The 27,232-nt window shown below is 38.7% G+C and overlaps 1 protein-coding gene across 1 annotated transcript in view; it reads left to right on the top strand.

The window, feature by feature from the left end:
• Positions 1-26,878, top strand: part of LRRTM3 (leucine rich repeat transmembrane neuronal 3) — an 84,983-nt gene extending 58,105 nt beyond the window's left edge. The window contains exon 3 of the mRNA XM_010151304.1: positions 25,248-26,878. Coding sequence (XP_010149606.1) covers positions 25,248-25,457 — 210 coding nt within the window. The 3' untranslated portion in view covers positions 25,458-26,878. The remainder of the gene's footprint in view (positions 1-25,247) is intronic.
• Positions 26,879-27,232: the final 354 nt, after the last annotated feature.

Raw genomic sequence — 27,232 nt, 5'->3', positions numbered from 1 at the left:
GGAAAGAGAATAACTCCATTAGAACTTCTATAGAGAACATCCAGAAATGGCAACCTTCAATTCTGAGCAAAATATTACACCAGCAAAACAGTTCAAGATGAAACAGAAATAATCTCTTCTCCTAGGAGTGCCTCTCTCAAGAGGAAATACTCCCTTTTATCCTCAATAAGCCACCAACAATCAACACAAAGAAATATTCCTTGGACCTACAGGCCACCCACAAGCGTGCTGCGATAAGATGCAAGTGCAGAAGTTCCAACATTTTAAGCCTGTCATAGGTGCTATGTCTCAATCACTCAGCCTCTAAATTCATTCCCAGGCTACCCATGATTTCTGTATGACAGACCTATGCCATATGCTATAAGCTACATGCTTACGGCAGAGGATGCAATCCTCAGTTTTCAGGCACATCTTTTCCCACAGTTTCAGTCAAGGTGCGGTTTTCCTGTTTGTTTACATGCTCCCCATTTGTTAAAGACAGCTTCTTACGCTCTCCTGGATCAGAGCACTCCTTAACCAGGTGACTACTATCTACGAAACCTGTCCATCAGAAGTCACTCACTGCTTGCGATACCTGCACTTGGAGAGACAACCAGCACAACTGCAGGACTTCAGTCAGTAAGTTATTTCTTCATTTTGAATGCTAGCACAACAGAGGGGTGAAAAGAAAACAGAGCTGAATAAAAGCTGAACAGATGGGGCTTTGGCAAGAACATCTCTGATCCCACACAAAACAGTTCTCTCCAAATTCTCTTTTAACATACTTGTTGGCTCTGTTTATCTACCTAACAAGGACTCTCCTCACTCAAAAATGTATCTCTTTCATGTATACCTTCTAATTCAGGAAACAATCAACAGCTTTTACTTAACTCTAGGAACTTCTTAACGCTAAAAAGGAGTTTGTTTTCTTTTTAGGAGGGGTGGGATGTCGATTCTAACTACAACAAAAAGGCTTCTACCTAGATTCTTACTGGGAAAATGTTTACACCAAACCAGCCTCTGGAAACACCGTAAGGGCAATTGTTCTGTTCAGATTCAAAGTGTCTTTGAAAACTTACATTTTAGAATAAGGCTGGGAGGACTTAGGGAGATCACCTTGTCCATCACTAGCCCTGGCAGAAACAGCCACGATGCTGTCATCCCTGACACAAGTCTGGCTAATCTATTTCTAACTTGCTTCCTGTGAAGTACACTTCCCTATTTCCTCCAGCAATCTATTATAGTACTTAATTATTCCTAATAGGAGGGGTTTAATCCATTTTAATCCTATTTAAGACCTGCTTCTTGTTTTACCCACCATGATAGAGAACAGGTCTTCCTTTCTTAGCAGCAGCATTTTATATCTCTGAAGGGTTTTATCACATCTTGCTTCACCTTCTCTTAACTAAAGGCTGTAAATCATTCCCCTAAGCCATCATTTCTAACTTCTGATTTCTCCTGATCCTGTCCTTCAGACAGTCTCTGATTGTTCCATATTTTAATCTGACCACACTGCTCCACACTGGACAATGTTCCTCGCCAGCCAATGCCTCATCAGAGCTGGACAGAGTAAAAGAACTACCAGGCATGCCTTAGCAGTGAACCACCTCACATGCTTTTTTTATAGTAGCATGATAATGCCAACTCAAATGGCCTGTGCCACGTGCAGACACTTTCTTGCTTATTTGCCACTTAGCCAGTTGTTTCTCACCCTAAGGGGACACAGCTGCCTAGTCCCACCTCAGTGCAGAACCAGGCCCCCTGTCTGTTCAAACCAGCTCTCCCTTTTGCCAATGAATCTAAATTCTAGTTCTGTCCTCCAACATACCCGTAGTCTCCTACAAATTTAACACTGAGTTCCATTAAGAAGCTGCCTTATAACCAACATATGTTGCGGAGACTTGTGCAGGACTTGATGTGCTACATTGTTCCAACCCGAGAGTGAAACTGTACAGCTCATTTGTTAGAATGCTCCCCTATTCCCTCACCTGCATTTCAGCACATAACGAGTATGTTCACCTTCCAGGCCACATTCCCTAACATGCCCTTCTTTTGCTTTCAAGTTTCTCCTATAGCATCACAGACAGCATACACTAAGCATTCAGATCTACTGAAAGTGACCATCTTTCCACTGTTCTTTCAATTTAATAACATTTATGCCATGTCTACACAACTAGAAAGACAGCCTATGCTACAAATACATCAAGAAGCGACTTGCTGCACACACCATTAAAGCATAAATAATATGTAAAATAGATGTTCTGATGTCTTCTACAGTGTTTGCAGTTCATACGGCTCCCAGGTAGAAAACTGTGGTTATGACACTGTGTACCTTGAGTACCAAAGTAGTCTGAAAAACACAGGATACGTTGGTGTAACGGCACATGCCCTATGCACATATCCTGCTGCCTCTGTTCAGTACAGCCTGGATCTGCTGAGCCAAACGCGCCAAGCAGATCGGTTCCACGCCTTCACTGAACGGAGCTAGGCCAGCTCCACCGCTCACGTGGGCAGGAGCACAGAGTGACCTCTTTGAAATCCTTTCTCTCCATTTTTAATATACATAAATTTGAGAACTCGCACAAGGACATGCAGAAATCAAATAGAAAAGAGAAGCAAGTGTGAATATAATAAAAGCTAATTCACTTACCATGCATTTGTCTCTAGCTACCGTGAAAATTGCTTTAACCAGTTGTAGCTGTAGGCTGAGAATGAAATACACTTTTCAAAGCTTAGCGGAAGAAATAAGCATTAATGAAACACTTTGATTTTAAAAGTAAAGATAAGAAAATTGGAAATTAAAGTTCCCAAAGCCACTGGAACTCTCATATTTTATGTGTGTATTGAAGTGAAAAATTAAAATACATGTATGCACAAATGGCGAGAATTATAAGAAAGGGTACAACAGCACAGCATTTCTGCAAAGGCAGGATTCACCAGATTTCTGTTTCACTTCCCTCATGGAAATGCAGCAAACCCCAAGAGAACCGAGCGCTGGATCCAGGATAACAAAGGATTTCCTTGAAAGGATGAAAAAGTATAAGGCCCTTTCATCTGGACAGGTTTGAAATCAGGATTAGTACTGTTACACCAGCCAAATGGACCATGGCTGTACACAGAGGAAAAATTTTTCACAACTGGACCAGTTCTGATATTAATTAATGCCCTATCAGCTTAAAGTGCTGATCTCGATGAAGAGTGGCATCAATGATGACAGGAGCAGATGTTCTTTGTAACGCTTTTACATACCTAACAGGCATTATCATAACCAATTAACAAACGCTTCAAAGCCAGCCTATTATACATAACCAACTAGTGAGTGTTACTCAACACAGTCGTTTTGAAAAGGTGTAACTTGCAAATAATAGATAATGCAACTATGCAGGGTGGACACACAGGAGAGTTTAGCATGGGATGTTAGAAACAAAGCCAGTTTATGATCTGACTACAGCTTTTAAAAGTTCATCTACAATAAAGAGATGCTCAGTGCCATGTATAAAATAAAGATTTTATACATGATAACCCACTATCATGTATTAATCGCTGATGTCACAATTAACTAGGAGATTGCTGAAAGAACGCCAAATGATACCAAATACTCTTTAATCTTGGTTTAGTAAATTCTCTCATCCTGACTTCTAATGAGTGAGTGATTTCAAGCTGTATATACAAGAGGCCAGACTGCAATCCAAAGCCTGGATTTGTGGGATTATTCAGGACTAATAATATATTTGTCAATGAGAGTGAATATACCTGCCTGTCTCTCACTAATAATTCAGCAGTCAGTTGAAAATACTATTTGATCAAAGCACCCACAGTGCTTTAAAGGATACTAGCAGATTAGACACAATACCAAGATGATAGATCAATCTTCATTTCTTATAATTTATTTGAACACAGAGATATACTACCATATCAGATGTAAGGAGATGCAACAAAAATGTGAAATATCTATAAAATTTGCAAGACACTGACTATTAAAAGAGAAAAGGTGTATTTAATGATGACTAGTTTAAAGATACCCATCCTATACTTCAAGCAAGGTAATTTGGTAATAAGCACCCAGTAATATCAGGAATAAGTATGTATACAGTTCTCTTGCTTCTTAAACAAAACTACTCTAAAGAGCCTTTTCAATCTAAAGAACAGAGCTTTAACTTCTTGCGTATTCTACACACACCACAAGCAACTGTTCAAACTTCACGGGAAAAAAAAAAAGGCAAAAATGGAATAGGAAAGTTTTATGCTAAAATCTTTCTGCACAAAGACCTTCACCCCCAAAAAGAAGTATGTAAATGAAATGGAATTTCATTATTTCAGTGCAGATTTATGTGTAAACAAGCTGCCAGTTCCTTAGTTCAGACTACAAAGGCCGAACTATACTGGAGGCCTCAATCCCCCCTTTGGTGGCAATCAACATTAGATTTGTTCTGAACAAAGCACTTTTGGATCCTTATTCAGACATGTGGTTAAAAAACCTCTTTGCATACACTATTAACTGTTACATGAGAGAAGCACTTTACTCAAAAACCAGAGGGATAACATTTTATAATGTAACAATATCAGGCTTCCTTCATATTTGGCATGTCTACATAAATAGTATGGTAATAGTAGTGCTGAATCTTTTCTAAGTAGGTCACCAGAAATACTTCAAATTATATTACATTTGTCAAAACTGAAAATGAGGATTGCAGCTGCTAACAAACTCGCTTTGCCAATTATGCATCTTGGTACCACCATCCACCTTATATTTATAGCAAATACTTTCACAAATAAATGAAAGAGCCAAAACTACAGATTTCAACACAGAACGCAGATCAGTTGATTTACAGACCCTGTAATGCCCTATTGTTAATCATATAAACATCATAACTATCATCCAAGTATGCAGTATTATAATACGGGCAGTCTGCCTGCTTCAGTGATGGAGGAGTCCATTCGTTTGATTGCAATGTAATGCTGACTCTATCATCCAGCAAGTTAATAACGGCTTATATGTTAAGAATTTAAAAATTGGTTTGCTTGTTTTTGACAGCTACTTGTCAAGAGCATCCTACAGGTTCTGTATACATCCTCAAATTACTGAGGAAAAAAAAAGGACATTATATGCACACTTGACCTCTTGCTCCCACGGATGTTTCCCTTCCCTGCCAGCCAAAGCCTCCAAATAAGAATAAGGAGGGCCAGTCTTCGAAGTAGTCAGGACATCAGGCAGAGAGGAGAACAGAAAGACCCTGTCTCTTCCTGCAGCAGTGCCAGTGGCTATTCACTTGCTGTTCCAATAACACGGAGTCCTAACATTCACTTCTTGCCCTGCCTCTGGAGTCCCTGAGTGACAGCATTTTGCAATGTAAAGGCAGAACCCCAACCCAAGGTTGGGGTTTTTCCCCCTAAAACAAGAAGAGACTGCTGTCTTCAAAAGAAACATAGAAATAGAAATAAATACTTTCTCCTGAGACATGGAAAGCAGGTCCCACTCTGTCTTACAGTGCCTTAATATCACAATACATATGAGAAACGTTTGGGTGATTTGGATGAGACAGGGTTAACATCTGAGACGTTCTTTATTTTATTGTTGCACATTCTGTCTGCAATGGTGGTGCAATGCTGAGCAAGGGAAAAGATGGCTGGCAGGAGCACTACGAGTCTTTTAATTATAAGAAGCTACATCCTGGCTGAGGCTTTATGTTAAACAATTTGCTGGTTAAGCAACCACCTGTTCCATCAACTTAGACTTGGCCCTGATTGAAGAAAAACATTTAGAGAGACAGCTGAGAAGTATTAATAATCCTCCAACGCTGAAAAAAATAAAAATAAAAAAGGGACATACAGTTCTACCCATCAAAGCAGAAGATTTCACAAAATGCCGAAAAAAACACATTTTTTTTGTATATATTTTAGATGTTAGAACAATCCACTGAACCAGCATATTCCCATCTACAAAATAAAATAAAGACAGATAAGAAGCTCTGCCAATCCTCTTGGTACCATGTCCATAAAATGGAGCTTTTACAAGTGCTGTGCCACACACGTACAAAGGGACGCCAGCGAGAGAGTCACAAACAAGCCAAACTAGATAGGAAGCAATGCTGTGTTACCTCAGGTAAAGGAGAAAAGGAAATTAAAAAGCATCTATGTGAATAGCTACCACGATGTTGCACAAAACTCAATATATTATGATCACAGCACAACAGGGAGATTAAAAAGGACCTCTGACAAAGGAGAACACTGGAGGCATGTATCAATAAATTATACCATGGCTTAAAAATAAAACCACAACACTTCTCGGGAAAACTGTTTCATGGATGGAGTATTTTCTTCCAAAAGGGTGTTTTCAACAAGGAAATTCACTAAGATACATAGCCTGACAAGGGCAAAGATTCCCACACTTCATAAAACCTAGCAGTAAGACTTGCTGCACCAGTTTCTCCCAGTCAGACAGCCAGACAAGCTTAGCTTTCATGGAATCATAGAATGGTTTGGGTTGGAAGGGACCTCAAAGCTCATCCAGTTCCAACCCCCCTGCCATGGGCAGGGACACCTTCCACTAGACCAGGTTGCTCCAAGCCTCATCCAGCCTGGCCTTGGACACTTCCAGGGATGGGGTCTCCACAGCTTCTCTGGGCAGCTTGTCCCAGTGCCTCACCACCCTCTCCGGGCAGAACTTCTTCCTGATATCCAATCTAAACCTCCCCACTTTCAATTTAAACCCGTTACCCCTTGTCCTGTCACTGCAGGCCCTTGTAAAAAGTCCCCCCCAGCTTCCCTGTAGGCCTCAGAAGGTTTCTAAAACCTTCTTCTTTATGACGTGCACTCACGTTGCTTTTCTGTGGGGATCCTGTCCCAGCAATATTGCCATGCTTATCATAGTTTAGTTAAGTTGCAATTACCTTACCTTCCTTTATTTACCTAAACAAGCTGCAACAGTTAACGTTTTCCTTGCGCTAGCCATAAGACTTCTGTGCAGCTCACGCTGGCTTTATTTCTAGGCTGTGAGCATCAGATCAATGTCATTCAGACCTTGGGGGCAGCAGAGCAGAATCAGTGAAAGAAGTACAGTAAATGCAGCAAGAATAACAATCTGGCTTCTCACATGGAGTAAAAACGCTACAGCCTAGAGACTCTGTGTTTGCTGCAGGGAAGCAAAGAGGTGGTGTAAGGCAGGAGCACATGGTGCTCAAACGTCTCTGGGGGCAGAAAGAAAGAGAAAGGACAGGTAGGTTAAGGACAAAGACTAGAATGCTTTAAGGATATTTTTTTGTTTGTGTCTCCTAATTTTCTTTTAGTCAAACAACATGCGTGAAAGCACCACATACTAATCAAATAAAAACAGAACATGAAAAATCCCACAGAAATGTAAAATCCCATTAGGCTGTAGGTATTGTCCTTGTGGATTAAACCAGACCATATCATGAAGAACAAATGAACATATCATCAATTTAATACAAATCATCAGCCCAGCAATACAATAACTTCTCTGAATGGCAAATAACAATTTCTACTCTTCCCGGTTTTTGCTTGTTAAAGCTTTTATTTCTAAACAAAAACGATAATGTGTGTCATCTATTCAAATCTCGTAACTACTCTTCAGAAAATGAATTCCTAAGAGTGCTCTGAAAGCTCTACTGCGATTTCTACATTTACTCCATTAAATGAATGATGGCACATACTGAAAAGGCTGGGTATCTAGGATGCTGAGCAGTGTATCTTACAGATACAAACTGAGTTTAAAATTGATTGTTCCTTTTCCAAGTTGCCACCTTATCTCTGGAATAGGTTGCCACAGAATTTTTCCAGCCCTTCTCTCAGTAACATCCAGAGAACGGTAACACTGAATAATTGCTCTTTATCATTCTGCATTCTTTCAAACCACGAGTTATTATTTCTATATGCACCAGTTTTAAGCTATCACTGTTACAAGATTTAAAAGACTTCACATGTAAATCTGCGCTGCAGAGCACAGAGCAATGGAGAAAGGAATTAATCCAACCCTGACTGAGCTTGCTTATAAACAAAACGCAATGGGGCTGGCAGTGTTCCTCAGACACACAGATCTAACATAACTATACTGTTTCTGGGATTTGAGTTAGCAGCTCTGTACCACAGTGTGTAATGCAGAAACTCCCTTAAGAGCATTTTCCTTGGACTGTAGGCTAGGAGATGTGCTTCCCTGAGTAGAGTACCTTTGCTCAGTATTTTCACATATCCAGGAGTCTAATCAGTGCATTTCACTGCACTGCCAAGGGCTCCATCTTCAGATATGACATGTTTTTGATACCTTCGGGAATGGCGAAAACACTGGCAGAAAATGCAAGGTATTATTTAAACAAGCAGGAAAACTACCAAGGATTAGCTTGTGTCGACAGTAAAGCAAGAGCACTTTCTTGGCCAATCACTACAGCATAAATCCATCTCCACACCAATAACTCTCTTCTCATGTCAGCCTTCATTCACTTACTGCAGAAATTCAAATGTGTGACACTAGTGCTTTTGCCTTCAACAATCAATAATTTGGCCGTATCTTCCAAAAAATCATGATGACACAATTACTTTATCCCCTTTCTCTTCCAACAGAGTGCCACACTGTAAGCTTCCACCAAGCCCTGAAATAGTCCTAGGAAAAAGTAATCTTTTGTGGGCAGCGCTTTGCCTTCTCCAGACCGACTTCCTACCAGTGCCAGATCCAGAGTGCAGATAAAGTCAAAGATTGTGGCTGCCCAGACAGCGCTGTGGAAGGCAAACTGAAAGTGAGGACTTGGCTGTGTGGCTAGACACAAAGCCACCATGGAGGCACAAAGTCTTCTAATAGATTTCTAGGTGACCAAAGCCAGCTGCATGATTTAGGAGTGGGCGCCACAGACTCAGTGCGTAAGGACAGGAACTATCTCAACAGCACTGCTGTCTACATTAGCTGCCCTGTAATCAAATCCCTTCCTTGAACAATACTGTTACCTCTGAATCCTTATGTGATTTATAAAATGTGTTGTTGGCATTCACGAGGTTAGAGAAATGTTGTTTGTACAACGGTAAAATCCATTGCTAGAAAACAAACATGCAATCCATTCCAATTAACTCCACTAGCTTCAAGGTATAAAGTCTTTCATAAGGAATTTTCCAAATAGAGATATGAGAGACTGGCAGATTTCTGCACTAGCCATCTGCGTCTTTGGTTAGCTCAGCTGAATAGTTCTCTGTTCATCTATTTTTAATGTGCGAAGCACATTACCAAAAGGAACAAAATGATAAACAGCAAACTATTCTTTAGAAAGCCAGAAAACATCCCTGTCATATGAAGTTACATAAAATATTTCTCTTCTATTCTAAAATCACCTTAAAGAAAATCTGCCCAAATATTTTAAAACTTCTTTTGTACATTTAAGCTGAAGTTACCTGTGACATCTGATTGTGAAATTTGGTTAAATTTTCAGCCCATCTGGGGTGCATATTTAAGAATGCAAATCCAGATTTTGAAGAAGTTGTACCAGAAATTAATTCTGGTTTGGTCATTCTCATGCAAATGCTTGTAATGAAAGTTTTACACAAAGCTTTTCAAAGAAGATGGATTTAGAGGGAGTTTATAAGAGGTAAAGTCAGCCAAGACAATTCTCCGTGGAATCACTGAGTGATTTCTGAGGAATTCTCAGTGGTCTCTCAAAAGATTCAGGCTCATCAAGCACCTACACCGGCCCTTCTTCAGGTCTATTCAGATTCTCTGGATGAAATGTGCTGTCATCACCTATGACCAGTATTGTAAGGTAACATCTATCTTCCTGCACTGTTCAGCACCACTTCACCCAGTTTCCAGATTCAAACACTACTTAGCACAGCTGATGGATTCTCTGGTGGTCAAATTCGGATGGTTCTGAGCCCACGAGTAACACTGAACTGCAGCACCCCAGGAACTTACAGGTCAAAACCGTAAGGAAGATAATTTGATTGCCATCTCTGGTTCGGGTGCCTTAGCATCCACTTAAGTACCATTTAAGTTTATACATGCTTGTGTCCATGAGGCCTTGAATCCGCTGCAGGACTTCTAAAATCAAAGCGTTACTTCGAACACGCCGTATTTTCAGAGCGAACAGTCCAAATGCATGCCAGCATCCTCTAATTCAAAGGCAGTTTTTCAGAAGTGATCTTGTATAGCCTAGGATTGCAGAATGGCAAGAGCACTCCACAGTGAGTAACCAAATGGAGGAAAATCCTATTCTTCCTTCCCTGACAAAATGCTACTTGAGCTGTGATTCAAAGTCAAGCAGATGCAAGCATGCTATTAGCGTTCTATTGTCAGCAATCCCATGAAAGAGAGCACTCCAAAGAAGTGACACATACTAACTGACCTTTTTGCTTCTCTATGGCTAATAAATATTAAAGCTGGAATTTATGATTACCTAAAGCTGCATTACTCATAACATCTTTTGCCTTAAAACTCCCAATACTATACAGGGTATGTGGCATCAGACCCCCCATATGAGTCAAGTCAAAGTCTGCACCCATTTTTATATATATAATATAAAGAGAGAACCCAGAAATGCCTAAGGAAATTTAAAGGAAGAAAGAGGGGATCATGCCACATACCAGACAGGGGTTTGCGAAAGCAGCTAGATGATAAAGAAAACTGACCTAGTGATTATCTGTACTCTTTCATGACAACTTAATTAAGTCCTTTAAGTAGTAATAGCAACTAAGCATTGCATTACTAGTAGTAACTCAATCTGCTGTCGCTGGATTGGCTTTTGTGTCTGGATCTGATGTCTGGATCAGATGAGATGTGACAGTACTTTGCGAACATCATCACCCTAACAGCATGATCTACCCTCAGCAAAGGAACCAATCTCAAGGTACTCAGAATTCATCAAAAACAGATGGATGGCTTTTTCCATCAGAAAATTCCAATTAGTGAAATCCATTAAGAAAATCCAACAACTATCCTCAATATTCCACTGAAATTTCTAGAACATTTGGAGTAGCCCAAAATGATTCTCATTATGTCATTTTTAAACTCTGACTTTTCAAAAATCAAATTTTATAATTCATATTGTTGCAACTTTAATTATTAATATATTATATTATTTTCCATCCTAATTCACTGTGTATCCAAAAATTTCTCATGTTTTTCAATTTCCATCTAAATAGAAGTTCATATTCTACCAGGAACTACTGCAGGTAGAGCATGCAGACTTCAGAATATACTTTTCTCAACTTTTTCAAAACCAGCACCATTTTATTACCTTTAACATGCTCACACCCCCATTAATATGGATGGCTCACATGTAATCTTCATATTTATCAAATACAGAGCTTAATTTCCTTTATTACCAGCACAGTTGTCCCCCTCTTGCTGTCGCTACCACCTGCAGGCAGTAAATTCTGACACTAGGGCAAGCAGGCTGATGAACATCCAGTGCACCTCTGTTTTGGTTTTCCTTGCACACAGTGGCTCTGCTTCACCACTCCTACCTCTTGAACCCTCTACGTCTGTCTCATTTTTCACAGTTTTCTCATTTGTCCTAACAGCAAATAAGCTATTTGAACAGAAACACATCTTCTCTTGTAAATTCTGTGGAAGTTTCCATCTAGAATTACATAAATGGAATATATATAGAATATTTTCTACAATATTTTCACTTTTTTCAAATATATTCAGGCTCCAACTCTTTTTCTCCAGGCCAGACCTGTTAAAATTGCTGCTCATCACCCATTTTCTGTGTTTCTTTAAAATCATGCTGGGCTCCTGATATACATGTGGGCTTTTAAAAAACTGTTTAACATCTCAGGTTGCACGTCCTGAAAAGAACCATCCTCTGCCTACCCACAATACCAAAAGTAGTACAAGCTGCTTCTTTTATCACAGCAACATGACTCCCATTTGCCCTGAAGAAAACATGTGAACCAAAATAGCTATGCAGTATGTACTGATGTGTCTTTCCACAGTTAATACAAGAAAATAAACAAATTTGCATGACTGGGTACTAGAAAAGATCAAAGGTTTAACTGGGCTTAACTGGCAGGCTCTAAACCAATATCCTCAACAGTTTCCCTTTCCCTCACTACTTCAGGATTTCTTTAGAGGGGAAAAGCACTCTGCCTGTAGAAATCTAAAAGGAATACCACTGGGATCAACAGGAGGGTGAGGCCTCTCAAAGAAGGCATGAAGGGGAGTAACAACCCAGATACAGAGCGAGAGACTTAGTCACACTGAAGTTCCTGTACCAGGAGGGCTATAAAGGAGTCAGCTGGACAGAGGAACAGAGCAGCCTCCTAATGGCTTTTGGTAACTACCACACTGGGCTATGCAGATGACTCACCTGCATGTCTAAACCTCCAAATTCCAGTCCCAATCCTGTGAGCCATGCAGACCAGCAATTAAGGTCATCTTTAATGAACTACAAAGGTCTATGATGACTTTTAGTACTTTTTTTTTAACTACTCAGCTCTGGTCCCTTGTCTGCGCATTTCTAACTGTCACAGAGCACTGTCTATGGTCCCTTGCTTACCATCATTTTCCTAAAAATATGACACAGTAAGTAACTAGGGGCAGCATTTAAGAGTGAAAAGGATGATGAACAGCCTAGCTATCAATAAACTGCTACTTCATACTTCGAATGTCTGGCCTAGATTTTCAAAGACTTAATATCAAATTGGCTAAATAATGCTTTCCTGGCCTGCAAAAGTTGTAATCCTATGTTGATCAATTGTTTAATTATGGACCGATACAAAAATCCAGCATACCTAAGTGCTGCACAAAGACCTCAGGAGCAGTGCAACAGATGCACATGATATAAATAATTTAACAAGTGCAAATATTAATGTTTCTTCTCAATAGAAATAATTCTGCATATAATGCTTGGGAATGCAACAGAGCTTTTTCTCTCTAGAATTGTACAGTCATAAAACACAGTATGAAGGCCACAAACACATTCATAAAGAGAAAGGAGTTCAAAAAATGAAAATTATTTCATAAGCACAAATAATAAACAACATATGCAGGGCCATGTCTTGGTTAAGGAAAAGAAATGCTCTATCATTACTACTGTCACATCAGAAAATAACAATTCTACATGTCAGGATCCGAGAACCAAAAGAACCATATATCCCATGCTCCCCACCCACGAGATAAACAAATTACATGAAGGTCTGCTCTTGCTTTTCAAGTTGCATCTGGTATTAGCCTTCTGTTATAATGTTCCATTTTTAACAAACATCTTTCTTTAATTTACTTAACTAATTATGCAGAGCTTATTCACTAATGTAATCGGAAATACTTCACTCATCTGAGTTTTATGAAATTACTTTTTTTTTTGTAGAAATAAACAAAAGACTGCTCATTACATGGTACATTCCGAGAACTGAGTCTGTTAAAGCGGCATTTCAATTTAACATAAAATTCAAATTTCCTTTTTTTTTTTTAATATTTTAATCTCTATCAGTTCTGTAAGTTTACGGTTAGAAATCTGACTTTTGGTTTATTTTCTTCCATGTTTTGAGTTGTTTCTCCCAATATCCTTTAGGAAGTGTCTTCTCTCTGGGTGAACATATCAATTTTCCTACCACTTAACAAAGAAAAGAGAACTTCATTCCGGAGGAGCCTCTGCCAAAACTGCACTAGCATTTTGGCATCACTCAAGACGTTTTTTTTAAGACACATGAAAATGCCTTTGTTCAAACAATTTGAAAAGAGCAATACACTAGTTAACTAAATTGTAACGGTAACTGTACAGAGAACTGGTATTTCCCCTATTTAATTGTCCTTTGAAAAGACAGAGGATGATCTGATTCTTTCCACTCATCACTTGTACTCTTTTAGCAACACAAGCCCACCTAACTGAACAAGAACTCCCTAATTGCTGGTTTGTGACTGTAGGAAACTGTGTCTTTGGTGGAGAGAGGAAACAAGAAAGGAAGGATGGGAGAAGAATACCTGGAATTCTGTGCAGCATGTACTAAATTTTCTGATGAGTACTTACGCATTACATCGTGCAAAACAGATTTTAAAAATAAAGCACTTCCTAAAATAAACCATTTAAGCTTCAACAAATGATTGAATCCCAAGGGAATCTTGTCTGTCTTCCAACTAATTTAAAGTTCCACATGCAAAACTCTGCATGCGGACGACATTTGGATTTCAGTCAGGTACTTCAGGAGACTTGGGGATCATAAAAATCAGCAAATGGATTAAAGCAGTCTCAGAATAGGTTTTCCAACTCTGACAGGTTAGATATTAAAATAATATTACTCATAAGCTGATGCAAGCTATGAATGTAAGCTAGATTTTTAAATTTTATTTATTAATTTGAGAACACTGCACGAGAGGACACCACTCCATGGAACTGGTTGTTTAAAATATACAATGAGGAATTTATATCGCAAGACAGTTGAGAAGGAAGTCAAAAACGTACACTTAACATTTGCATTCTTCATAAGTAGTTTCCTACCTCCAAAAAGAGGAGGTAGAATCCCAGAATGGTTTGGGTTGGAAGGGACCTTAAAGACCATCCAGTTCCAACCCCCCTGCCATGGGCAGGGACACCTTCCACTAGACCAGGTTGCTCCAAGCCTCATCCAGCCTGGCCTTGGCCACTTCCAGGGATGGGGCATCCACAGCTTCTCTGGGCAACCTGTCCCAGTGCCTCACCACCCTCTCTGGGAGGAGAGAGATATAATATTCCCCAACTGCTCACACACCAAAAATTAAACAAGAAGCTAAAGATCATATTAACAAAAATACCTTTTCTTAAGGTAGGCTCATGACTTCTTCAGAGTCTGACTTGTGATTCTGAATACTCAGAGTCGGTAGTGCTGCTGCTTTATCCAGTGTTATTTATTTATTTTGCTGAGGCTATTTCTCTGTAAACAAGCCTGATGAAAAGTAATGAGATAGCCTGTTATAGCACTTAGGGAATATTAAAATTGCTTGTTACATTAAAATAATTAGAGTAGGATAGAGAAAATAAGATCATATTAATCACACTCTACACAAACATATTCCAATATAAGAGAACCTAACCTTTGAGGAATAGAGTCCTCAAAAAAAAAAACTACTTACAGCTTTATGATGGGTCAAAAAGTGCAACTATCAACCAAAACAATCATACTTAATGAAAATCTGTAAAAATAACTGCCGTCTGTGTCGTAACTGATTAGATAATGGATATAGCCACTCTGCAGCAATTTTTGCTCATTAAGAGGGATACTACAGAAACCCATACTCAGACCTTACTCTCCACAGAGCTCTCCTATACAGAAAGTCTTCCCTTCAGATTCTGCAAGACATCCTGCACAACCAGGCCCTAGGGTACTTAACTAAACAAGGTACCCTAAGGTTTAACTAAACCTGGCTTGGACAAGTTTTTCTAAACTTAACTGTAACACACTGTTTCTTGAACTTTGTGAGTTTTTATAGTTGTTTGGGTTTTAAGGGAAATCTATAACAAAATCGAAATGAATTCATTCTTTCCTTTCATTCATCTCACTTTCCTTCTGCATACATCAATAAACTCTGTTCCTTTTTAGCAATCTGAAGCTTTCAGAGAAGAAGGGAAGGAGCTGCAGTGACCTCTTAGGGCTTGTCCACACAACTTACAAGTGTATGTGTAGAATATACACATATCTCCCTATGCACGTGTGGCTTACATATTCTCTTCACGACCTCTCTACAAATACGTTATTTGCTTTTCCAAGGTGCCTTTTTTCATGTCCTTTCTATTCATGAAAATTCTTCAGATTTTAAGATTGTTTATGGATTGCTAAATACTGCATTATATCTAAGACAGACTGTGATGGTCAGGTTCTCCAAGATGCAACAAACTTCACTAAGACAAAAATAGCTAGCTTTTTCTACAGGCAACAAATGCTTTCTATCTAACACTTTGAACTGAATCCATCATTTATCCAGCATATAAAGTAAAAGCTTTATCTGTGCAATTTATTTTTAGTCCCACAAAGTTCAGAGCTGTCTTTCTTAAATGATAGTTCAGTAATTACGCCTTCAGCGTCTATCAATAAACACTGTTTTGTACACAAATAAAAAACAAATGAGAAACCTAAAAAGGTTAGTGCTCAAGAGATACGGATTTAATTGTAGTAACATTTTTAGAAAGAATTTAGGGCAATATACACTTCATCATTAAATATTAAGAAGCGTATCTCAAACAATGCATCAAGTGAAAGGAAAATTTTTACTCATAATCATACACTCACATAACTGCTTCCTTAATTCAATTTTCTACATTGGAACTTCAAGGACTGTTATTTAAAAAAAAAAAAAACCAACAACAACACAAAAAAAACCCCCACACACACTAAAACTGGAGGCTGTTAAAAAAACAAACCCAAAAATCAAAACCAAATGAACCCACACGACACAAAATTAAAAAAAAAAAAAAAAAAAAAAAAGGCAGGGCAGATATGTACCTTGTCAGGCAGAACAGTATTTATAACATCATTTTTTTAACATTAATAGCTAAAATTAATATCTAGCTAAAGTAAAATGTAACACATACTGCTTTCAAAGCCAAGCAAGCAATTAAAGCTAATCAAGTCACAAGTTGTTCTCATCCCACGAGTGTCACATTCTTTGCAGGAAGGAAAGATGTTAAGCAAATGTCACCCTGTTCAAATTTTGACAAAACTAACAACATGTAAGACAAAATGTCCAGCAACTAGGAAACCACAGCTCACAGTGTCTTAGTCTGAACCTCAATGAACTGAATCAGAATGAAAAATAAAATCTTTTTAGTTCTGCTCCATCCTCTTCCTTATCTTACTTTATATGCTTATCTACTTTTTTTAAAGCAAAAATAAAGAGGTGATCTTCTGTGCAGCTGTTTGCTTTGGCATTTCAAAACGAGGCAAAGGCCCCTGGCATAACCAGTATATTCAACTTGCTGAAAAATTTTTGCCAGTTCCTTCTACTTTCAAATTAAGATACCAAATCCACACTGACATACCTAAAAAACAAATGGCATGGTTTTCTCAGGGAACCCAGCAGAGGCTGAATGCTCTCTGCACCTTCTACCATCCCTCAGAAAAAAACATCTTACTGTTTACATGCTCAACATGCAACACAAAGGTTCAAACTTACTGGCCTTTGCTTTTAAAGGTGGGTTTTTTACTTTTTAACACCACCTTCCCCCCCCAGGGAACATGCTGCATGATAAATTACTTAAAATTGATATGTTAAACATTGAAAAGGCAAGGATGGACTATACTGATGGACTATAATTCCAAATCAAGCACTTACTAAAGCTTTCTCTGTTATGGTATGAATATAAACACAGGGCATTCAGTCGCTAGAACAAGTAAAGTCTAGAAGTAGCAGCTACTTGAACAGGAGCTTGGAAATAATATGTTTCTTATATTGCCATGGAGACAACTGGTCCTCACATTCAGCAAGACTGAATGGATGTTGAAAAGCTTAAAATACAGATCCTTCATCTGTCCTTCACTTCCTCACTCTTGCCCTTCTCTGGTAAGAACGTACAGTTACATGTTTGGTTGAACACTGCAGTCAAGACTGGGCACAAACCAGGTACCTAGTAATGTGTCTGGGTTTGGCTGTGTTATTTCTCACAGTGTGGGGCACCAATTTAGGTAACCAGAGATGAACTCATTGGAATAGAAAAATAACCAAACCAAAGCAGAGCACATGAAGTATACTGCTACTGTACCTTATTGCTCAGATTTACCGGAGAGAAGGAAAATCATAGCAGAAGCAAAGCAAGTGTTCTTGAGCAACAGAAATTTTCACACTGCAATCATGTACATCTGGACCGATGTGCCCTCTGAATAGAACACACATTCTCCCTCACCTAAAGAACATTAACTTAACATTTGTGTGAGGAAAAATTTTCATATTCAACAAAAGCTATTGTTACTGCTTACACTTCTGGTGAGTTTTTAATTACAGCCTGAACAGAAGAGAAATTAATTTTGAGAGAAGCAGAAAAAGCTTGAAAATATCCTTCCCTTTGCATTCCTTCACTTGCACAACTCCTCCCTGCTATTCACAAGTAAAGTTGAGTGAGTTAATACCAATGCCTAGTGACATTTCAAGCCAAAGTTCTCACCAGCTGATCTAACAACATACCGCCCTTTTCTAGGCCTTTAGAATTTGGACTTTGAAAGGTTGAAATATGCAAACCCAGGTTTTAAAGAACAACCACCTAAGAATTGTGAAGCTTAAAGGAAAACTAAGATCTTTTAAAAGTGTCTAGCAATTTTTGCAGCCATCCATTTTAAACACTTTAAAGAGACCACAATTTAATCCAAAGTCCTTGCTGCCTTCCTGTAAGGTCTCCTGTAAGCTCTTCCTGTTATGAACTCTAAATCTATGGCTCTCGCAAATTGCCTGTAACTATTTTATCTTTTCCTTCAATAGAAGCTTGAGTTTAATTATCTCCCTTGTTTCACGGCACGGCACTTTTAAGTAAATACATGCTTGAAGAAGCAGACAATGAAAGAAGTGGGACGAGATCATAATCAGATAGGTGCTTTCTTTGCATAACTCTATCTCCCAGACAGCTCTAGGGCCTTTGCAGAAAGCCACTGGACAAGCTACCTCAGGGAGAAAATAGGGGACTTGCAATATGCAAGACTTACCTAAAACCCAGAGAGGATTTAAATGTGGGGATGCAGGAGCAGCAGACATAGGCAATGGTACAGAACAATCCTGCTGCAGTCATGCCCTGAGACTCCATCAGGAACAGGGACTCAGCTTGAGGGAGAAGCCAGTTAAGCTTGAATAAGTGTTCAGGTAATTCTTGTGCAATTTTTATTAATAAACAAGAAGCATGCGAAGTGCTTCAAACATTCCAAAACATAACCAGGTTACTGGAAGAAAACAGGAACCACTAAGGAGCAGACTATCTGCAAGGCTACTACACTGTGCCTGGGATATATATTCAACAGGTTTTCTCTGTTTAGCACAAGTAGTTCCTAACACATGTCCAAAACCTCACAGAACTGCTACAGTCCAGCAGCACTGAAACAAGACTTCTTGGAATACACTCTTAGATAGCACTTTCTCTGCAACTTACAGGAACAGAAGAAAAGGAAACAACCAAGTTAATATAGCCCTCTTAGGGAAACACTAGACAGCCATGGAAAATGATTTGGGGAAAATCAGATCCCTTTGAGAGACAAACAGGACACACAAAACAGGATGAGATGTTCTGGAAGGTCTGTGGTGAAATCTGGGATAGGCATTATGATGCCCTGCAGTGCTGCAGAATAAAACAAAGGGTTCCTAGGGAGGAGGCATGGAAAAGAGACAGGCAGGAAAAATGGAGAAACTGAGCCTACAGTCTCTGTTATGCAAGGTATTTCTGGCTACAAGAGACTCCTCTCCGAGAGGGTAGGGCATGATGCATTCCAGTGGAATGAGCTGGGGTAGGCCAGAGGACAGCACCAGTGGGTTGGCAGAGGGATGGAGTCACTGGAAAGGCAGATGCTGAGGTCACCAGGCATTGTGTGAAGCAAAGACTCGGAGAAATGGAAGAAAAAAGCAGGGGACAATACAGAAAGCACGCAGATGAGAAATACAGAAAAACAGGACAGAGGGTGTCGGAGGAAAACAGGTAAACGTGTCTGACCGTGCTAAAGGGAACAGCATAATGAAGTTGGGAGTAGGCAAGTTGGGAAGTTGAGAGAGGGCTGAGAAAACAGAGGTAGCAAAAACAACGCACAATTGGACAAGAGATTTGCAAATAAGAAAGCTTAGTAGAAACAGGGGCATTTGGAGAAGAATCAAAGATACCCTGAAAATATTAGCTAGTAAATATGAACAACATGGGTTCAGTGATGCTTTGCTGGGAACAGCATTCATTCCACAGTGAGGTTCACAGGTATAGGAAACAGGAAACTAGAAATTCAGGGGATTCCCAAATGAAGACAGAAACTGCCTTCACTTGTCATTAAAAGTCTGAATTCAGGTTGTAAAGGTTCATGAAAGAGCCAATTTAGATAAGATTTCTTAAACACATTAACTATAATTTATTCTAATGTATTCTCCATCTAATAAACCCCAGCTATTTTATTCCTTGCAAGCTTACTTCTGTTTTACATACATAACGATTCAGAAGTAGTACTATTCAAAATTTAACCTCCAATAAATTTAAATAATACAGCACATGCATCATAAAGACAAAATAATGGATGGTAAAGCATTAGGTTTGTTTGGAGGTTCATTCGAAATTACAGGATTCTTCACAGTGGTTGTGAATAAAGCATTTAATTTTGATTCATGCCAATAAAACCTTTATGGTTCCCTGGTATATATTACAAGGGCTTGTTCCATTCTTTTTTACTGAAGCCAACAGCAAAATTTCACTGACTTCTCTTTGAAATAGATTTAATTCTCAAATGCTGACCATATGCTGACATATTATATTCCCATGCCTATGTTGCAATAAAATTTCTATATTCTGTATATTTTCAGAATTATATATAACAGCTCCATCACTTCTATTGCTTCCATCTTTCAGCTTATTTTGTTGTCCTGTTTCAGTGTACAACCTCTTTTGCTTACTTTTATCCCTTCTGTTCACAAGATTTTGCTTTTGCAGATCCTCATCTCTGTCATCTCTACGGGTAATATTCCTTTGCCATCTTGTATATGCCCATGCCTATACTCGTAAGCTACTCCAGATCTGTGCCTATGCTATTATACCTTTAGTTTCCTATCTTTCATTTCCAGGATTCTGTGGCTCAATCTTTAAAATCCCCCCAGGGGGTCTGAACACCCCATGTCCATTAAATTTATCAAAATACCAAAATACATAGGCTGAAAACATTGCCCCTAATTCTAAATACAATAAATTAAGAAAAAAATACAATTCTGTTTCTTCTGAAAGCCAAGTCAAGGTCAGGCAATCAGATAAGAACTCAGCCACAACACCAGAAGCTGAATAAATGCCGTATGCCTTTGCTAGAACCTTTTCTGTCTCTGCTGACTGCCAAGATAATCATCTGTAGCTACCAGCACTCCCCTCCACAAAGAGTTTGCATCTGTTTAGTACTGAATATACTTCTGCAGTCTGGATAAAATAACCTATTTCCTGCCAATCTCTGTAATTGCTAGAGAGATGCCAGAACAAAATTCTCAGTCTCACTTCTTTAAAAAAAAAAAAATATAAAACCACTTTCTTTTTAATCTGTGATAACTTTTCAAGTGCCAGTCAGGATCAAAACAGAAATGTGAAAACATCAACATCCCATACGCTGGATTAAATTCTTTTCAGGACTGAACAGAATTATTTTCTTTAAAATTCTGTTCTGCTATATATTTTCGTAAATGCAGCCATGAGCTACATTATCTATGTAAAACAAGTCTGGAGTTTTAGACTTCCTTACTGAAAAATATAGGGTTGCTGGAACTCTTTTCCTCCCCACACTCTGGAGACATTTAATAGTATGCAATGAAATTCAGCTTGCAGGACAGATCCTTCCTTGAACAGTAATTGCAATTTTAAGGCTTCTGAACTGTAAATCTGAGATAAGCTCAGGCTTTCTGGATGCTCATCTGAACCTGAACTCCAAACAATATGAAGTTCACACATGACTAGTAATTAAACAATGCAGTGTTTTTTACTCCAGAAGTGCTGTCAGAGAGATGAGAGCTATCATTACAAACACTGTGGTATTACTTATTTGATTTTTTTTTTTGAAGGTCAAAGAACAGGAGGTTTATACAGATAGAACTTTTACTGAGACACAAAGCACTATCAGAAGGGAAACAGGAAGGAAAAATGCAAAGGAGGAAATGCAAATAGGGCTGTTCCTTGTTTAATTACCATGCCATGAGGGTTGACATCTCTGTTCCCAGGCTATAACCTGAGAAGCCCCAAGTGATCCAGCACATCCAGACAGAAATAAAGTAGCAGCTGGTAGCACCTTCACCAGGTGGTTCTAAATGAGCTGCAGCATGAACCAGAGTGACCAAGAGGTCTCCTTCCCCAAATACTTGCACTAAAGAGGAACATGGCAGGCGGTCAGATCCTGACCATCCTAGGAAACAGAGACAGGAGAAAAAAGATGCAACGGGAGAAAAGAAGCAGGTCAAAAGAAACTATCGGGAAGATTTTGTAACACGTCTGAATATCACTACTTTCCTGGAATGTGTAGATTTGGCATTCTACTGGAATGACCTGGTTACAAGAGAACTAGTGCAGATTCTCCTGCAGAGCACGATCATCCCTGGTTCGTATTCACCCATAATAAGGCAGCATTGCCAACACAATTCCATACAGCACTGCAGAAAACAGTAATGGAGAACCACACAAGCTAGTTTTTTCAGAATGGAAACTTTACCAGACTAAAGAAAATGTCAATAATCCAAAAGTTCTCAGCTAGGCCTTAGATCTGCTGTCCCCCTCAGGTCTGTATGTGTGTGCATGAAAGAGTGCATGTCCACCTTTCATGGCAACTGCACACACAGTGTGCTCAGCCCACCTTACGCTGCTGCCCCACTGCCTGTAGAGTTGTTTGCTGCAAGGCCATCAGCAGCAAGAGAAAGAAGTTAGAATAAGCCCATAACCATAATCAGCCTGTTTCTGTTAAACTGCTCCTTTCCTCCCTCTCACTTTCCTTCTGTTCTGACGTTGCTGAAACAGAGTATGATCAAATGTCAGCTATTTAGATACATAACATGAAAGATACATTAAAAAATGAGAGCATGACCAGGTGTTAAAATCACAGCACACACACACTTTTTCCAGTCCAACATACATACAACAAACCTTTTTCTAAAACACATGCAAGCCTCAGCTCTTATTTCGACACACAGATTTTAATTTTTTTACGAAGCATGTCAACTCATATCTTCTTTTCTGATTGATGAGGCACTAAATATCTCTACATTGACTATTCCAAACAAAATGCAGGCAACAGCACATTTGAAGCCAGATGGTATAACGTATCATCTGGCTTCCAAATGGACATGGAAGCATAGACAGGCATTAGTGATTCAAGGCCATTCACCACCTTTTGCTCCTGTAACAAAAGGGCAGTGCAAATATGACTAAATTGGCTGAGTGGGCAGAGAAAAACTAAGTACCAGCACACGTGCATGATTCCCTGTACAGCCAGAGCCTCCGTGCCACTTTTCTTTTTTCTACACTCCTTGGGACATCTCACACGCCCTAGCCTCACTGTTCACTCAGGTGGTTCATTCAGTAGGAAATTCTGTGTAACTGCCAGGCATATACGTCTGGTCAACAGAATGGGAATGGAGAGAGAAGCAGGAACGCTTACATCCCAGCTCCAGAATTTATGGCAGCCTTTAGGTCAGGTACAAAGAGCAGCAGAGATGTTTTTACCATGAGAACTGAATGCACAAGCTACCTGGGAGGGAGGGGATCACTCCAGTTTACAGTAGAGCTTAAGAACTGTGTTAGTTGTACTGAATTGCTCTTTGAGATCATCGCTTAGGGGCCAGAGTTCTGGATGTGATCACGCTAATGAGGAGGACACAGCGTAGCACTGTGGCCTTTCCTCTACCACGGGAGCAAAGCTGTAGGAGACAGTACATGGCCACTGCCTTGCTGCCTCCAAAGTAACCCATGCCCACGGTGACACCACCCAGTACTGTGCCGCATCCATGAAATTAGGTTAGAAAATACACTTTGAGCTGTAAAAGCAAATGTTCAATAGTTTAAGAAAAGATACTGTTAAGTGTTTATGAAGGGGAGAGAATGTGGAGCATTTCTTCTTATTCCATGTCTTTGAAATGCCAGAGTTCTTCCTCAGGCAAAGTCTTTTCACTATTTTAAGAAAGCCTGAGGTGTTCATCCAGATTTTCATCATGAGGGAAAAAACCCACCACACCTAAGGCGGCTTCATGAAAGGCAGAGAGAGCTCATGAATTTTTGTGAGTGAAGAGATACAGATCACCAGACACCTATGATACAGTATAGTGTCTTTAACCTCAAATCTTTCAAACACAAGAGTCAGGACCAAAAAAGATACATTCTACTGGTTTTCTGATTCTATCCTGTGAAGACAAAGTTTTGGCCCAAGTTTAACCAATATTCTTCCCATTCCATATGATCACACGATATGCTATATCGTCCACCTTCAAAGATGAACGTTATTTAGCTCTTCACGAGCTATCGGTATCTCATATGTAGGTAGAAAAGTCATCCATTTCCTTACATTTTCCCATCTCTCCCCATGTTTTGCATAGCACAGGAGCAGTGTTTATAAAGGCACTTCCAACATACTGTCATGAACTTATAGAGGTACAGGTAGGACATCCAAATGCATGAACCAGTTGTGCTTATGAGAAACAGTTTTGGTTTGTATTATTTCATATTCCAAATTAAAATGCTTTTAAATATTACCAGTTTTCATATTTAGCTTTATTACATTTCAGTCAGTCTTCAAAACAATAGCAAGAGAACAATAAAAGTCACAAATAAAAGTTGTTCTCTTTAGTTTTAAAATGGATTGGACATATGATTTTTAGATACGACTCATGCAGCCATGACCAACAGTCACTCTTTTAGCCCTGAATTCCCTTTATATAAATAAATTTAATAGTACAATCTCTATTAACTTCACCTCTGATTCTACAGTGTATTGTAAATATTTCTATACTGAAGTGAGTTTAAAATCCCCAAGAAAATAGTTAAAAAAAAAAAAAAATTTAGTAACTTTTCAGCCTAAAGCATTTGAATTACACCTGCAATAATGAAGCTTCCAGAGCTGCCATAGCTTAAAAGTGGATGAAGCTATCACCTACCCTGGTCCAGTATTTACTGAAAGCTGCTAGATTCAAATGGATGCTTATGCTATAAATAATAGGAAACGTCATCTGGGAGCACCTTTCAGCAGACCAAAGGTATCGCACCCACTGGTACAGTCCAGCAAGGTCCACTAACCACTCAAACTTGAAAAGCCAGTTAAATTTCATTTGAAATATTCCATATATCCCCACATGAGCCACTCCACTTCCTCCTCCCTGATAGATTGATTTTAGCAGAGGCTAATTACATTCTAAAGATAATCTGAATTCAAGCACACACCTAGTCCTGGGCCACAAGACAAAAGGTGGTAGTGGGTAGGCTTAAAAGTCCCTAGTAAAGACTAGGTTTTGGGTGGAGTGGAGGGGGTAGAGGGATAGAGAGAAGGAAGAGATTTTTTACATGCAGCACTATATTTGGCATTAGCCAATGTTTTTAGACAGTCCGTTTCTTCAGCATCACATTCAGGCAAGTACAGTTTGATTCTGTCTTTTGGTAACTGACTGTTTTTCATCTTTGTTTTTCCCCTAGATACCACTGTCTATGAATGTGTCAACATTTCTTGCCTATGATCAGCCCACGATAAGTTACTGTGGAGTACATCATGAACTGCTTGCTCACAAGCCCTATGACTCAAATAACCAGGAAGAAACAGCGGAAACACACCTAGAAACTGATCTGGATCTGAGCACAATAACAACAGCCGCACGAATCAAGGAACACAGTCAGCAACTGGCGTAACTGGGGTTATTTTTTGTTGCCGGTTTTTTCCTGTAGCAGAGGCTGCAACCAAATTCTATGTAACATTACGGACAGAAGTGAGAAGACATAATGTGGATTCTAGGATCCCTGTTCAAATTAAAAAAGATTAACAGATTAATTGTTTCAAGTCTACAATTTGTAATTAGTTCAGTTGTGCAGTATTTTTTGACTTCAGAGTATGACCCTTAAAGTGAATCTTTTTCAAAACTCATCCTACCTACCTGTATAAACTGTACAGATGTAATGTATTTTTCATATTGTAAAGTTTCAATTACCAAGAACAGCTGGTATGTACAGTACCATAATTTAATTACATCTTACAAGTTTCAGTTTCTAAGGTTTCAAATTAACAGAAGTTATTTCTTGTGTTATTAAGTTACTTGGTTTTGTAGGGACCATTTTGTTACTGCTTTTGTGCCCAGAAAACTTTAATCTAAGATTCTGTCCTTTGCAGAATATGCACCGTTTTTACCGTGTTTAATGTGTAGAATTTTATCTACTGGTGCCAGAAGTAATGCATTAACCAAAAGGAGGGTTGAACTATTCAGACTTCTAAGAAATTATTGAAATGCATAACCAGATTATATTAAAATGAAAATTAAAAAAAAAACCCAACAATTCTCCTAAAACTTACATGTTGCTTTGAAATACAGCCTGATGTCTACATCTGAAAAATGTAAAGATAAACAGATATATTTTAACAAAGTTTATGTATTCAACTGTTAGCTGATGCTAACTTTGTAAAGTCTCACTGTTTTACAGGACAATATGGACAGGAGACTTCAGTAGGTAGCTGTCTTTACAAAACCTGCTCTGAAAGTACAGCCTGCCAAATCAGGCATTTCTATTTCTATTTAAAAACAAATGGGCCCAAAATCTACTTCTGTCAAAGATAGCTGCTGAGCAGAAGTTGCAACAGAAACAAGCCCTTAGAGTTATACTACTCCTAGGATGTCAAATGTTACTCAAAAGTAACCCTCTACTTTGATGAAAAACATAGTAATTTGGACCAAATGGTAAAGGTTAATAGTCCTTTAATGTTATGATATATCAAGCTAACAACAAAACCCCCAAACCTTCAAACACACACACACAAAAAAGTATTATGTTTTTAACAATTATTACATTGCTCATTTGTTTATCATTTAATATCTGGATTGAAACATTCTTAAATCCCATTCTTCGGTTTTAAAACTTCAAGACTTCTCAATACTGTATGAGAACAACTTTTATAATACTACCCTCATGTTGTAATCACAAAGATTACAGAAATTAGAAACACATTATATCATGCTGACTCCGTGAAATATAAAAGGGAATACTAGCCTTCCAAACTATAGGAGAAAAAAGTTTCATATGGTGAAGCAACTTTTTTTATAATAAAGAGAAATTCTATAACCACAAATCTATTTTTCTGAATGTTTATCCCACCGTATTTTCGTGTAGCTTCCAAGCAGAAAACCGAAATTTGCATTTACAGTTCAACTGTTTGTAAAAATATAAAGCAAATATAATGAAAAATAGCTTCAAAACATTGTAAATGAATCTGCATTCACTATCTTCTAAGTGGAAACTAAGTGTCAAAACAGAATACATTGTATTGGTTATTTATTTAGCATCTTAGATTTTGTAACATATTTTGCATAAATTATTTGCTATTCAAAACATTACTTGTCTTTTTAAGACTCATCTTAAACCTCCACACTTCAGTTTTTTATTTCTTCACAACATGGGTTCTTGAATTTCTCATCATC

Source organism: Eurypyga helias, unplaced genomic scaffold (genome assembly GCF_000690775.1).
Source record: "Eurypyga helias isolate BGI_N326 unplaced genomic scaffold, ASM69077v1 scaffold4095, whole genome shotgun sequence".
NCBI classification, from domain to species: domain Eukaryota; kingdom Metazoa; phylum Chordata; class Aves; order Eurypygiformes; family Eurypygidae; genus Eurypyga; species Eurypyga helias.
This window is presented reverse-complemented; position numbering and strand designations above follow the sequence as displayed.